This window comes from Gymnogyps californianus, chromosome 1 (genome assembly GCF_018139145.2).
Source record: "Gymnogyps californianus isolate 813 chromosome 1, ASM1813914v2, whole genome shotgun sequence".
In the NCBI taxonomy this organism is placed as follows: domain Eukaryota; kingdom Metazoa; phylum Chordata; class Aves; order Accipitriformes; family Cathartidae; genus Gymnogyps; species Gymnogyps californianus.
Window position 1 is genome coordinate 204,599,886 of NC_059471.1, and position 12,811 is coordinate 204,612,696.

A 12,811-nucleotide genomic window follows, 5' to 3' on the forward strand; every position below is an offset into this window, starting at 1 on the left:
CCACAACCACGTACACACCCACAACTTCCTTCTGACTCTACGCCCCAGGTCTAGGCCTGACCCCTCGACACCAGCACCGCTCTCCTCCCCAGTGACACAAGTTTCCTACATTAACCCTAACACCCTCCTCTCCCTGACGGAACTGCTGCCAAGCAGCTTCTAACACATGACTCCAAAGACACCTGTGTCCAGGGACATGCGCTATACACGGCTCTGCCAGCGGGATAAGACACTGCCTCACCGCTACGACTCCCGGACCGCCCACCCACTACAGAGCGGCCGGCAACCTCTCCTCACAACCTTCCCGCCCTTTCCCGCGTCGCCAGACGCAAACTAGGGGCAGCGAGCTTCACGTCGCTACTGCGCATGCGTGCGGGATGCGCACCTGCGCAGTGTCCGGGGAAGGCGGGGCTGGGTGATGGTGTGCGCATGTGCAGAAGGCGGCCGCGGGAGCCGGCGCGCGGACGACGTGGGTGTGGGAAGCCGGGGTGAGCCGCCGGGCGGAGCGGACCGGAGCTGAGCGGTGGGGCTGGCCCGGCCCGGCCCGGGGACGGGGGTGGCTAGTTTCTGGCGCTAGGGGAGGGGGAGACCTGCTCCGCTGCGTTCCGGTTGGGAATCGGTGTGGGGCCGCGCGTGGGGGTGAGGGCGCGGGGTCCCGGCCGCCTCCCGCCCGGCCTGCCGGGGTCAGAGCTGCCCCCTGGGCCGCGGCCCACCCTCAGCCTCACAGACGCGTGGCTGAAGGAGCCCGTAGCCCGGGCTCCGCGGAGCGCGTCCGCGCTGCGGAGGCCGGGGGTCGTCATTTCCCCTCAGCCAGGGCACGCCTGTGCCGGCGGTGTCCTTGTGGGGCAAGGGTGCTTGTAGGGCCTGAGGGGAAGCAGAACGGTATGAGTCCCTTCAGTTCTGTCAAATTCCGTGATAAAGTGTAGAAAAACATGTCAAGTGTAGGTATTTTAGGACCAGTGAACTGAGAGAAGTCCTCCTAAATCATCAAATCCAGCCATGAAATTTAACTTGTTGTGCTTTTGGTATCCTTACCTGGACTCAGCTGGAAATTAAGTGCTTTTTCTCCCTCCTGATCTGTCTGAAGTCACATATACAACCTCCGTACAACCTTCCCCAGTCAGGAACATCCTGAATTCAAGCTTTGGCTGATGCTAGTCCTTGTGTCAGCATTGCCATTTAATCTAAATTAATTGTTTTGTGAACATGTTGGTCTAAACATCCTTTCTCTTGTGAACTCTAGGATGGGATCCCGTTGAAGATTAAGACACCTACATATAGTCAGTAGAGATGTAGGTTTTCATCCAGTAGCTTAAATGTGTTTAGTGTAAGTTGACATGTGCTAGGATGTTTGAGAAGCAAATAGGGGTGGCATATACGATGTGATCAACAGGCAATTCATGCTTTTCTGGAGTGCATTTGGGCAGCAGGGTGGAGAAGCTGAAGTACCTTATGGCCTTAGATATGTTAGGACACTGAGTCAAGCCCTGTTCTCATATAGTCAGTGGAGCAAGAGAGCTGTCTTTTTTTCTTAAATCCACACAAACTTTTCAGCCTTTTCTAAAAGTCTTTCCCTCCTTGTTTGTCCTCTGTTTTGGAGGCTAATGTCTAAATTTTTTTTCTATTTTTATTTATTCCCAGCTCATTTTTAGAGGGCAACCTTAATCGAGCTACTCAATTTTTTGTATCTTCATTCCATTTTGAATAGATATCTGAACAGATACGGTGGACAGGTGGGCAGACTGATAAAATGGGCCAAGGCTATTTGTATGGTTGTCTGTATGGGAAATAATTTGCCTGATACATATGATTATGCATTTGTTTTTTTGGTAGCTGCATTATTTTGATTTCTCATACTTACTATGTGATTGACTTGTTTATTTTTTGGGTTGCTTCAGACCTACAGTTTCTTGGTATCTAACTGTAGTCCTTGTTAGGTGTGATATGATTACTTAAAACTATGTGTAATTTGAAGTGCTGAATTTCATTATATTGGTATTACTTCTGTTATTGGGGTTATCCTTTTTTTCCTCATTAATTCCACTTGTTTTTCTATTGATGATTCTACAATCCCAGTTTTTACTTCAGAAAACACTGAAGGCGAAGTGTAAAAATAAAAGAAAAAAATCTTTTCTCAAACGTGTTTATGGAAATACTTAATAGAGATTGGTCCCAAAATGAACCCTATTAAGTATTTCCATAAATAAATTTGTATTTATGAACCTCCTTGTAGCCCAATAGCTCCCCTGTCAGTGCAACCCAATATTGCTTTTTTTTCTTCAGAACGGTTTGTTTTCCATTTCCCATGCTATTTCTGATCTCCTTCTGCTAACCTAATCTTTTCTCATGTGGCATTGTACTTATGCACAACATAACATATTTGGCTGTAAATACTTACATTTAAATGTGTTTGGAGTGCTTTGTTTTTTATCTTTGTCTTGATAACTTACAGATAGTCCTATTTGCTGATGAGATATCTTTACTGCGCTACCTAAATTTCCAAACTTTCTTTTTGGGTGTCAAGTTATGTTACATTTGACAAAGTCAGAATCCAGCTCTTGAGGTTACTTCAGTTCTCTCTCTGCATGTTGTCCTTGTCACTACAGACAAATGTACCATCTTTCCAGCAGTTTTAGAAGCTGCAGTCAAAGTAGTATCTTTGAGGTGTTTTTCCATATTCTGTCACTAAAATCCAGCCTTTCCAGTGTTTGGACAATCAAGACCCTCAGTCTTCCTTGACTGGTCCTTGTCTAAAAGGTAGACTGTAATTAATATTACAGCTTTATCTAACTCGTTTGGGCTCCTACTATTTTTAAGGACTATTTCCAATCTTTACCATCAGCTGGGTTTTCTTCATATGCCTCTGCTGCTTTTAAGCTGTGGTAAGCGTTCCTGTTAACATCTGAAGAGCTATTCTTTTGTCATCCTCATCTTTCCTTATGCCCTACCTCTTCTGTTACTTGTAAATCCTAGTTTATTGGCTGTATTTCTCCAGTTAACTAAACTATGACAATTCTTTGTTATATTGATTTGCTCATACCCTGTATGCCTTTCCCTTTTTATTTGATTTTTTTTGATTCTGTCTGGTTTGAAAATGTCTGTATAATGCCTTACATAGTAAAGTCCAATTGTGATGAAGTCTCTTATGTCTGTCATAATTATACTATTATCCTGAGCTAGAAAGTCTGTTTAGATTTTATGTCAATTCCTGTTCATTTTCCTTCTTTATGTATATGACAGAAAAAGATAATTAAAACATTTTATTTTCCAGATCACTTTAGTTCTTGTGTCTGTACCTCAAATGGGACATGCATGTTTAGGTGACTAACTACAGGAACTTCAAAATGCCTAATCTTGAACATCCAGCGTACCCAGCAGCTACACTGCTTCATCTGGAAAGTTTGGTGCCTTGTCGAGAATCCCAAGTGTCCATGTTGCTGTCAATATTTGGAGAGGTAGTGCTTTTTATATTGTACATTTGAATAGAACAAAGAAGTTCTGCTGTCTCAGAGGGGAGAGTAGAATTTTAAGGGCATTTTTGTGATGTCATTATGAACATACTTTGGTTGTCTCTGTTGTGGGGTTTTTTTTGTTACCTATCTTTAACATTAGCATTTGGCCGATAGGTTCTAGTAAGTTTGAAGGCTGAAAGCTGTTTTGCAGCTGGAAGGACCCAAACAAACTTACAGCTGTTTGTGCCTTGCTGTCTCTGAAGCCTGGTTTCTCCATGACTCTGTTCCATCTTTGCCAGTTAGTACCAGGAAGTAAGTCTGTCTTCTTCCCTGGTCTAAAGTTCTGGGTCTTTTTTTTTTCAGTGGCAGTGTAGAAATTCTGTTTGGTTTTGACCTGTTAATCTAATATCTGCATGCCTGAATTCTAAGTACATGGAATTGGTCTGATTCTTAGTAGTTCTGTTGCTGTCCATAAGATTTGGAAATCACTGGCTTGTTAATTGATTCTGTTACTGCTTGGCAAAGCTGTGGTAAAAAGTAATGGAGGTTTCTATCTGCAAACTTAAAAGCAGTTGATATATCCATTTACATTCAATTAACAAAATGGAAATTAGTATCTGTTTCTGGTTCTGCCTTTAATTATAGATAATAATAATTACATCCAATTACAGCCTTTAAGTTTTACGTATTTATTACAAGTATAGTGGCAACAAGTCATCTTAAAAAAATAGATACTTAAACTATCGTTAAATATGCAGGTTAGAGTATCTGCATATCTTGCACAAGAGCGCCTTCATCTTGGTTTAATTGAATAAAATTGTTTTTCATAAAAAGCATTTGTTAAATTTATTTTTGTATTCATTTTTTAAGTCAGTGTACAAGATTCTTAGAAATGAGAAAAAACCAAAAATAAATACCTGTTCAGAAGGAAATAAAAAGAACAAGTTAATTATTCTCCTTGCATCTTAAAAAAAGTAATCCATGAAATACGCAGCATCCGTACCATTAAATAAGTAGAAGTATTATATCAAGTATTGCCTTGTGAGAGAAGAGTGAGCTCCTTTACCATCTCCTCCACCAAACCATTTAATTCTTTTCTGTTTGGTGCTAATGGAAAGAAAAGCAGTTTGTAATGTTTGCAGAACTTAGGACAATGTAAAGCTTGCAATTTGTGCTTGCCAAGATTTTGTTTCAGTTAGTTAACTAATTTGAATTAAGAGCCCACTGCTTTTCTCCCTTGGTGTGTGGTTTTGTTGTTTGGTTTGTTTTGGGGTTTTTTTTGTTTGTTTTGTTTTTCCCATGAAAAATGTATCATATCCTCACGTTATAGCAGTTTCACTGGTAGCTTTATGTGATACTTGATTCTTGGGACTTATCCTCCCAGCATTTCAGTGAAGATGAAACATAAAACTTGATCACGTTGATTCCATAATAATTGCCGTATTTTATATTTAATGCCTGAATTTAAAAGATAACTTTTCTTTTGGAGGGAAACTTCATTGATAAATCTTTTATCTGTTGAATGAAAAAGAAGAATGGGAACAACAACAACTTTTTTTCCTTCCCCCCTCTCCCAGCGTCAGCAGTTTAGTTTTCCATCCATCTTTATCTACGGACATACATCTAGTGGAAAGACCTATGTGATGCAAACTCTTCTAAACACCTTACAGGTAAGAATGTTCACAATGGATATTGAATTTAGAATTTATTTGTAACAGATGGTCCCTCAAACTAGCTTCTACTTTCTCAAAATGGTTTGTTTCCTCAGCCATTTCTGCCTTTTTGGTTCTTCTCCGCTTACGGTGTGATGAATGCATTGCTCTTCTCACTAGTGCACTTAGGATAAAATGAAGTCATACATACTGAGATATAATATAAATCATAATAACTTTTCTAAGGAAGTTTAAAAAGAAAAAAAGGAGCCAAATTTTGTTCAGTTCTCCAAAAGGGACTTAACCTGAAATAGCGCCAGTGATGAGTAAGTGCTCTTATGATGATTCCAGTTCAATCTGAGAGTCACTTATAGAACACCTTTTTTGAATCTTCTAGCAATTCTCCTTTAAACTAATTTTACTTGTATATGAAGAGAGTGAGAGAGTATATGAAGAACAATGAGAAGAGTTTGCAGTAGTGGAATTTTGTTTTATTTGTTTTGTGTTAACAAACTCATTTTAATTATAGTCAGTTGGATGTGTATGATCTATTTAAATGTCAGCCTAAGAGCTTAAAGTTAGTAAAATTGTTAAAACCATTCAAAGCAAACATACAAGCTATACATGTTTGCTGAAAAAAAAGAGTCTGAAATGGTGAAAAACACTGGCTGAATACCAGACAACTGCCATTCTTTCTGATACCAATAGTAGTTTTTGCAGACTCGAGGTGAATTCATTGCAGCAAATTCTGTTAGTTCCAGTCGGCCCTCTTGTAGAAGCAGGAAAATCTGTCTTTCACTTTGAAAAAGAAACAATGCAGGAGTTCTAAAATGTTGGAGCAATGTTGCATAGGAACAACTGATTTAATTCCTGAACAATAAATGATTATTGTTTTGCTTAATGAATCAGCTCTAAGTGGGAGAAAGTGTATTGATAGCCCTTTTTAGTGTTATATTTTCAGAACCTGTTTGAAAATATGAATTTTGTGCACTTTAATTTATTCTACATCCTCCAAACACAGCTTGATATGCATCATAAGTTGAAAACCCCAAGAAACAGGATGCCGTTCACAGTTTCTAATATAATAAAATTAATTCTCCAGGTGTGTTTGTGTTTACTGAGCTTGGCATTGCCAGGTCTTTTGCTGGTGGGATGGATCTTATTCTCCCATGCCAGTACTGTTGCTGTTTCCTCCTGTATGACCGTCACTTTCATAAATGTTAGGACTATATGTTCTTTTTCAGCTTCGCCATCTAACATAAAGTTCCTTTGGATTCCTGCTCTTAGAAAACAGTGTAGGAGTAAGTAAGAAGTAGGTCAAGGAGGACTGATAAGACAGATGTTGTTGGAATACGTGAAGTGGAAACTACTGAGAATTCATTGTACAGTTTTGAATTTGGAGCCTTACATTTCTAGGAAGCTGGGACTACAAACTCTGTTCCCCTCAACAGTTAAGGAAAAAAACCAGTGCTGTCCACTGGGAGATGAGCTGTGTCCTTGATGATTAATATTGGAGTTGCTATATGTTACTAACCTGAAGTAGGAACTTTGTCAGGAATGGGCTTAATTCAATTGCAAGGACTGCAGACAGAGAAACCTACTCTTTGAACGTCATGTGAGAATCTGAACTACATAGAAGTAGTGGGTCATTGTGGCTGAATGCATGTTTCTGACAAAAATAGTTGTATTGAAGAATGACGTAGAGAGGTATGGCCTTCAGTCCATTGCAGTCCCTCTCTGGTCAGTGCTGGCAGAAGACCTTTAAGTACTAGGTTCTTGCCACTTTTGTGGACCTTCTTTTTCTGCTAGCAAATGTGTGTTTTCATGCTAGTTTTATTCCTTGTTCTAATTTTTCCCAAAACAGGTTTTAAAGTCCTCCTAAGTTGAAGGGTGTCATCACAGAAATTGCTGTCTAAACCTGTTGGTGCCTATGTTTTTGTCAGTTACATACTTCAGGGATTTAAATCCAATGACAGGTGCCTACTTCATGCCTAAACCATAAATTTCCACTCGTGTGTTCTCATAGCCCTGATACTTCAGGCTTGTCCAGAGTGCATTTATCACATATCTGCAGGAATGGTTTTTATGCAAAACAGAGTGATCTTGTCCCTTTCATTAAAAATTCTACAGAGGGAGAAAGGTGGAAGACAGCGGTCATGATACTCTTTCATGCAGTAACCTTTCGTGCAATGCTCCTGACACTGTGCCACCCACTTGCGACATGTCCAAAGATGTGGCCAGACCCTGGAAAGGAATAGGATTTAAGCAGCAACTCTTTCTACAGGACTTCCTATTGCCAAGTATAGGTGTCTCCTACATAATGTGGTGTTGTGAATCACATCTGAGGCACCCGGCTTTCGTTCTGCTATGGAGGTGCAACATTTTGAATAGATACTTTTGGAGATGTAGCCCCTTTCTTTTAATAGTGTTCAAAATCATAAGAAAGTTTTTTATTACACACTGTTTGAGTGGATTGCCAGCATATACCCACACTTTCCCACATCTGCTGAATCATATGCCATATATTGTATTTTAAGTAGAAAGACTGGAATGAAGTACTTAGATTTTTTTATTTTTTTTGTTATACACACACACGTTCCTGTATCAGAAGTTTAATTTTGCAAGTAATGCATATGTATCCCAATGACTAATGTTTTCCAGAGGTTTTAATGTTCACTGTAAAAAAGAGCATATGCCTTACCAGAGAGTATAGAGCTATGCAAATAATCTATTTCTTAAAAATAGAGTTGCTAGAAAATTACCTTTTTTGCCTTACGTAGGTTTGAATACTGGTACTATTTTGTAGTCTGTAGTGTCTTCTATTTATAGACAAATGACCGTAACTTCAATATTACTAAATTGGTACTTAGAAGTACATTTTATCGTTTGCCATAAAATGTATCTCGTACTCTGTTTTTTCACATGCTCTTTGCTCTGAAAAGATCTGGTTTTCTAAAAATGTTCTGCACAAGCAGGCTGATTACATGTGTCTGTTATAGAAGCTTACACTTTATCATTTGTATGCAGTGAATGCCAAAAACATTCAGAGTAATTTTGGGGCGTGTGCTCCTAGATTACTTTCTTTGTAATAAAAGTTTGAGAAGTTCATGTTATCCAGACACTGTGATTTGTAATGGACTATTTTATGATACTGTAATGTGTTACAATTGTCTAGCTTTTCTTTGATCTAAATGCTATTTAGTTTTGTTTTTGCGTATTGCTCACAATTTTTAAACATAGTTAGACGATACACTGTATGTTTCGTATGAGGATTCATCAGATCTCTCTTCACTTTGTGGTATATAATATTTTGACTAGGTACATAAGTAATCATTCTTTTTTGGCAAGGTTTTTTGGTTTATGCTTTATATTCTGTTGCCAGGGTGTGGTTTCTTTCATTGTCTCATCTGGAAGGGAAAAGTGATTTTGGAGTATTTACACTGAAAAAGCTGAACAGTTGTATCTTTTTTTTTTTTTTTTTTTTTTACCCTCTTCAGCTTCCTTATGTGTTTGTGAACTGCGTGGAATACTTTACTTCACGACTTCTTTTAGAAGAAATTCTCATCCAGTTGCAAAGCTGTTCTTCTGAGACAGAACAGACTTCTCATGTGCCTTGTGATACTTTCAATGACTTTATACGTCTGTTTAAACAAGCTGTTGCGAGTCGAGAGCTTCAAGATCAAACGTTATATGTTGTAAGTAATTGAATTTTAGTGTTCCAGTTTCATTTAGGTTAAGAGGATGTGAGTAATTGTTATCAATAATTTGTATGTGAAATATGTGCATTATAGATTAGTTTTCACAAAATTTCCCTGTGGACCTAATTCAGAATCTGTTGATACTGTTTAGATTCTTTCTGTTGGTTTACTGGCTTTAGATGAGGTTCTGTATTTTTTGTGGTTTTAGAACTTTTTGTACGCAAAAACTGCATAGCATAACTAATAATGAACATAAATTATGCTGCATAGTTAAATTAGGTATGTAATAATATTACAGAATTTTAAATATAGGGAGCCTGTATTTGTTTTATAATTAGGAAGTCATGCTTATCTGTTTCCTTGTGAAGATAGCTTCACAAATGAGAAAGCATAGATGGGAAGCAGGGCAGAAGTGAATTATGGAGCATGCAGATGACAAGAATTGGTTGGCTAGAATAGGTTCAAGTTAGAAGTTATATTAAGGAACTAAAATGCATAATACCCTCTGTAAAAGCGCTGTTGAGATCTTACATCTTCAACTACACTTGTGGCCCTCAGAGACAAGAACTGTAGTTTTAAAATTAAGATGGAAAAATAGACTGCAATGAAAAATTTGATGATATATTCAAGTGGAATAAATAGGCAGACCTCAGGAAAAAAAATAATCAGAATTTAGATCAGAGGAATGATTGAATCAATGTAGTACTAGAACGCTAGGTTTTGGTGTGGGGTGGGTGGTTTTTTTTTTTTTCCCCCTCTGATAATCCTAACTACATAAAGGAGTCAAAATTTGCAGACATCTGTAACAGCATTTATTGTGCCAAGAGATGAACATAGAAACAAATTTCAGGCATACAAGAGGTCTGAAGAAAGGACGTAGACGGCTCAAAACTACTGTTTTTTCTGGCTCTCACTTGGTTGAACAAAATCTTTTATCTTAAAAATATGAATGCCATAGTATTAGTGATGTGTAACTGTATGTATGCATTGTGGACCTGCAAAAGACATGGACTGAAATTTCAGCCCAGCAGTAGGAATTCAGGGTTTTTTTAAAAGAGGTCAAATTGATTGTGTAAGAAAACATGAAAGTAGTTCAAGATTGAAAGCTTAATGACCCGGGGTAATCACTCTGTATTTCTCACAGCAATCAACAGGCATACTGCTTTGTTTTTTTGCAGTCAAACAAGACATTCATAATTACACTTAACATCCTTAATTCTGTTTCACAGGTTATAGTTAAATAAGTTTTATTTCTATTTAAAAATACTTAACCACTGAGTTAAATAAGTTCATATTATGTTTAGTGGAAACAGTACTATCTCATAGTTCCCTACAGCTCATGAGGTTAATAAATTTGTCGTCTTAAAAACTGAATGAATAAAAAATGTACCAGTACTTACAATATATGAGAAGTTATACATAGATAGTTCATTTTGATTTAACGTCACAAAAGTGGTATTGGCATCCTTCAACAATTCCGTAAGAACAAAATTTAGCACTAAAATAACCTTTAGGGAATTTCACAAAATATTTTATATAGTAAAATTTTACTTTCAGATTAATATTTGAATTAAAAATCTGTTCTACATCAGTAAAGAATGCTTCATGTGTTATATGAAAATTAGTATCACTCAGAAAAATAGAAAGTTCTTGAACAACGGTTATAGAAAGCAAACCATTAAATACTTAGAAAGGTTCAATTGTATCCTGTAAATAGTTGCTGAATCAGAAGAATTAAGTATTAAATTAGTATTTCAGTTCCGTTCTGCATGGGAACAGACAGGAATGGGGGAAATCAATTCATGTATATTAACCTGTGTCATCTGGATTTATTGTAGAGTGGTTTAAATTGAGACTGATGGAAGACGAGCATGCTGGTAACATAAACTGTCAAAGCTAATTTATTCTATTTCATTTTGATAGTAATAATGTAATATTTCAGCCCAATTAACTCAGAGCAAATTAAGATAAATGTTTACTTTCAAGCAAAGGATTCTAAATGTTTCTCTTAACCCAAGCATGGGTGCTGAATGCTTGTGATTACTTGTGAGAAATGAATTTATTCATTCTAACTACCTGAAAAATTGGAACTGATATAACTTGTAGTCATTCATACATTTACAATATTTAGCACTTTACAGAAGTAACAAGCTGCTGTTTTTCATTTAAGTCAGCAGACAGTTCTAAAATGTATAGTTTTTAAAAAAAGCTGAAGGGTGACAAATCTATATTAAAATTAAAGAGTAAGGCATGCATTTATAGGCCTGTGGGTAGGCTGTTTTTGTGAACCACTTGACATATTCCACAAGCCAGGGTCACAGTATATTTTATCTGCTGTAAATAGAAACTCTAGTTTGTTTCTCACTTAACTAAAAACTAAGATCTACTTAGGTCAAGACCTTAAAGCTTTGTGTTCAATAGCTGCGTGTCACTGGGTCCAATAAGCGGTATTTTATTAGTAAAAATATGTAGCCTCTGTTTGGTCAGTAATGTAAAGGAGTCTTCATCCCTGAAGTCATTTGTTATATTAACCAAATGCAGATATCAATATAAAATCATATGCTATATTGTAGTTTTAAATAAATTCCCAAGAAGCATGAGCTATTGTTGCAGAGATACTGCTCTTTCAGTTTTTTGTCCTGTACGGTGTAATTTTGAAATACCGTTTTCATAAAATGTTTCTTGGTTGTCCACATAAAATTCTTTTTCTTACTGTGGGCAACAGAAATGATAGATGTCTTAATGTTTTGGTGTGGGGAGGAAATGTAAAAGGATAGAAAAATATAATTTTCCAGGGACCTATAGTTTCTCTTTCAACAGCAGTAATTCAGAAGAAGTAATGAACTTCAGAATTTAGATTTATGTTGTGAGTAATAAATAAAACACAAAAGAAATGTGTTCCTATTCTCTTTTTTCATTCCTGTCAAGATTTTAAGTGTACTGGGAATATGATTTTTTTTGCCAAAGGATAGCCATGCATGTTTTCATGCTCCTATTTGTTTTCCTCTAGGCTCCAAAATACGTTAGTTGTTTAGATGAAGTGTTTCCTCTTTAAGCTGTACATATGCTACGTATGTGTTAGTGCTGTGCCAGGTTTGCGTACAATACAATAAATTCTGTAAATTTCTAGGGTGCAAACTATGGCAAGAAAAATTTCCCTCAGAATTCAGTTGTGTGAATTCTAGATGATAGTTAACTTTTTGAAAATATCAGCTCTTATTTCTGAAAAATAATTTCATACTGGGAAAAGATAGCTCTCCTACAGTAAGCACGTTGATATGGTACTGCAGTACTACACATAATCTTTTAATATAAGAAGAATTTTAGACAAAAACTGAGATTTCAATGGTTGTTAATTATATCATGGCTTTGTCAGTGATATTCTTGACTGGTATACTTATGTTTTAATTCTTGCTGCCATAAGGCATGAGAATGTTGCTTGTCTGGGGATTGTATCTGTTTTTTTAGATGGCAGAGCTGCTTGGGCTTCCTGGAAGCACACCTGAAGCAATAATCTCTCCGATGTTGCTTGTTTAAGGGGTCTTGATACTTAAGTGGTTTCTGCTGTCTAAGAGCCATTGGTAAAATGAGTTTCTAGCAGCTAAGAATTAATTTTAAGTCCATGTGAGAATGGAAGGTGACACTGTCTATATAATAATATCATTGTTTTGTTAAAAGGTACTGGATAGAGCAGAGCAGCTGAGGGAAATGGAAGCAAACATCCTGCCAGCGTTTCTTAGGCTTCAAGAGTTGGTAAGTGTCTGGAAAAAAATTAACGTATGTTTCCTGCATAGTGAAAGTAACCTAGTGTGGTATCTGTCCATCTAGGCTCATAGATCAAGATAAGTGATTCTTTAGATGAGAAAAGTTGCAAAATTAATCCCCCCCCCCCCCCCCCCCCCCCCCCCCCCCCCCCCCCCCCCCCCAATAATCAAGTGGCAATGGTCAAAACTAGAAACCAAACCAGAATTTAAACATTGGCAGGTTTTTCTTGCACTCTTAATTTTTT

At 37.4% G+C, this 12,811-nt stretch overlaps 1 protein-coding gene across 1 annotated transcript in view; it reads left to right on the forward strand.

Annotated features, from left to right (window-relative positions):
* Positions 1-428: 428 nt before the first annotated feature.
* The window catches only part of ORC5 (origin recognition complex subunit 5), a 75,219-nt gene continuing 62,836 nt past the window's right edge, over positions 429-12,811 (forward strand). The window contains exons 1-5 of the mRNA XM_050906179.1: positions 429-488; positions 3,272-3,455; positions 5,030-5,122; positions 8,602-8,799; positions 12,481-12,555. Coding sequence (XP_050762136.1) covers positions 3,345-3,455; positions 5,030-5,122; positions 8,602-8,799; positions 12,481-12,555 — 477 coding nt within the window. The 5' untranslated portion in view covers positions 429-488; positions 3,272-3,344. The remainder of the gene's footprint in view (positions 489-3,271; positions 3,456-5,029; positions 5,123-8,601; positions 8,800-12,480; positions 12,556-12,811) is intronic.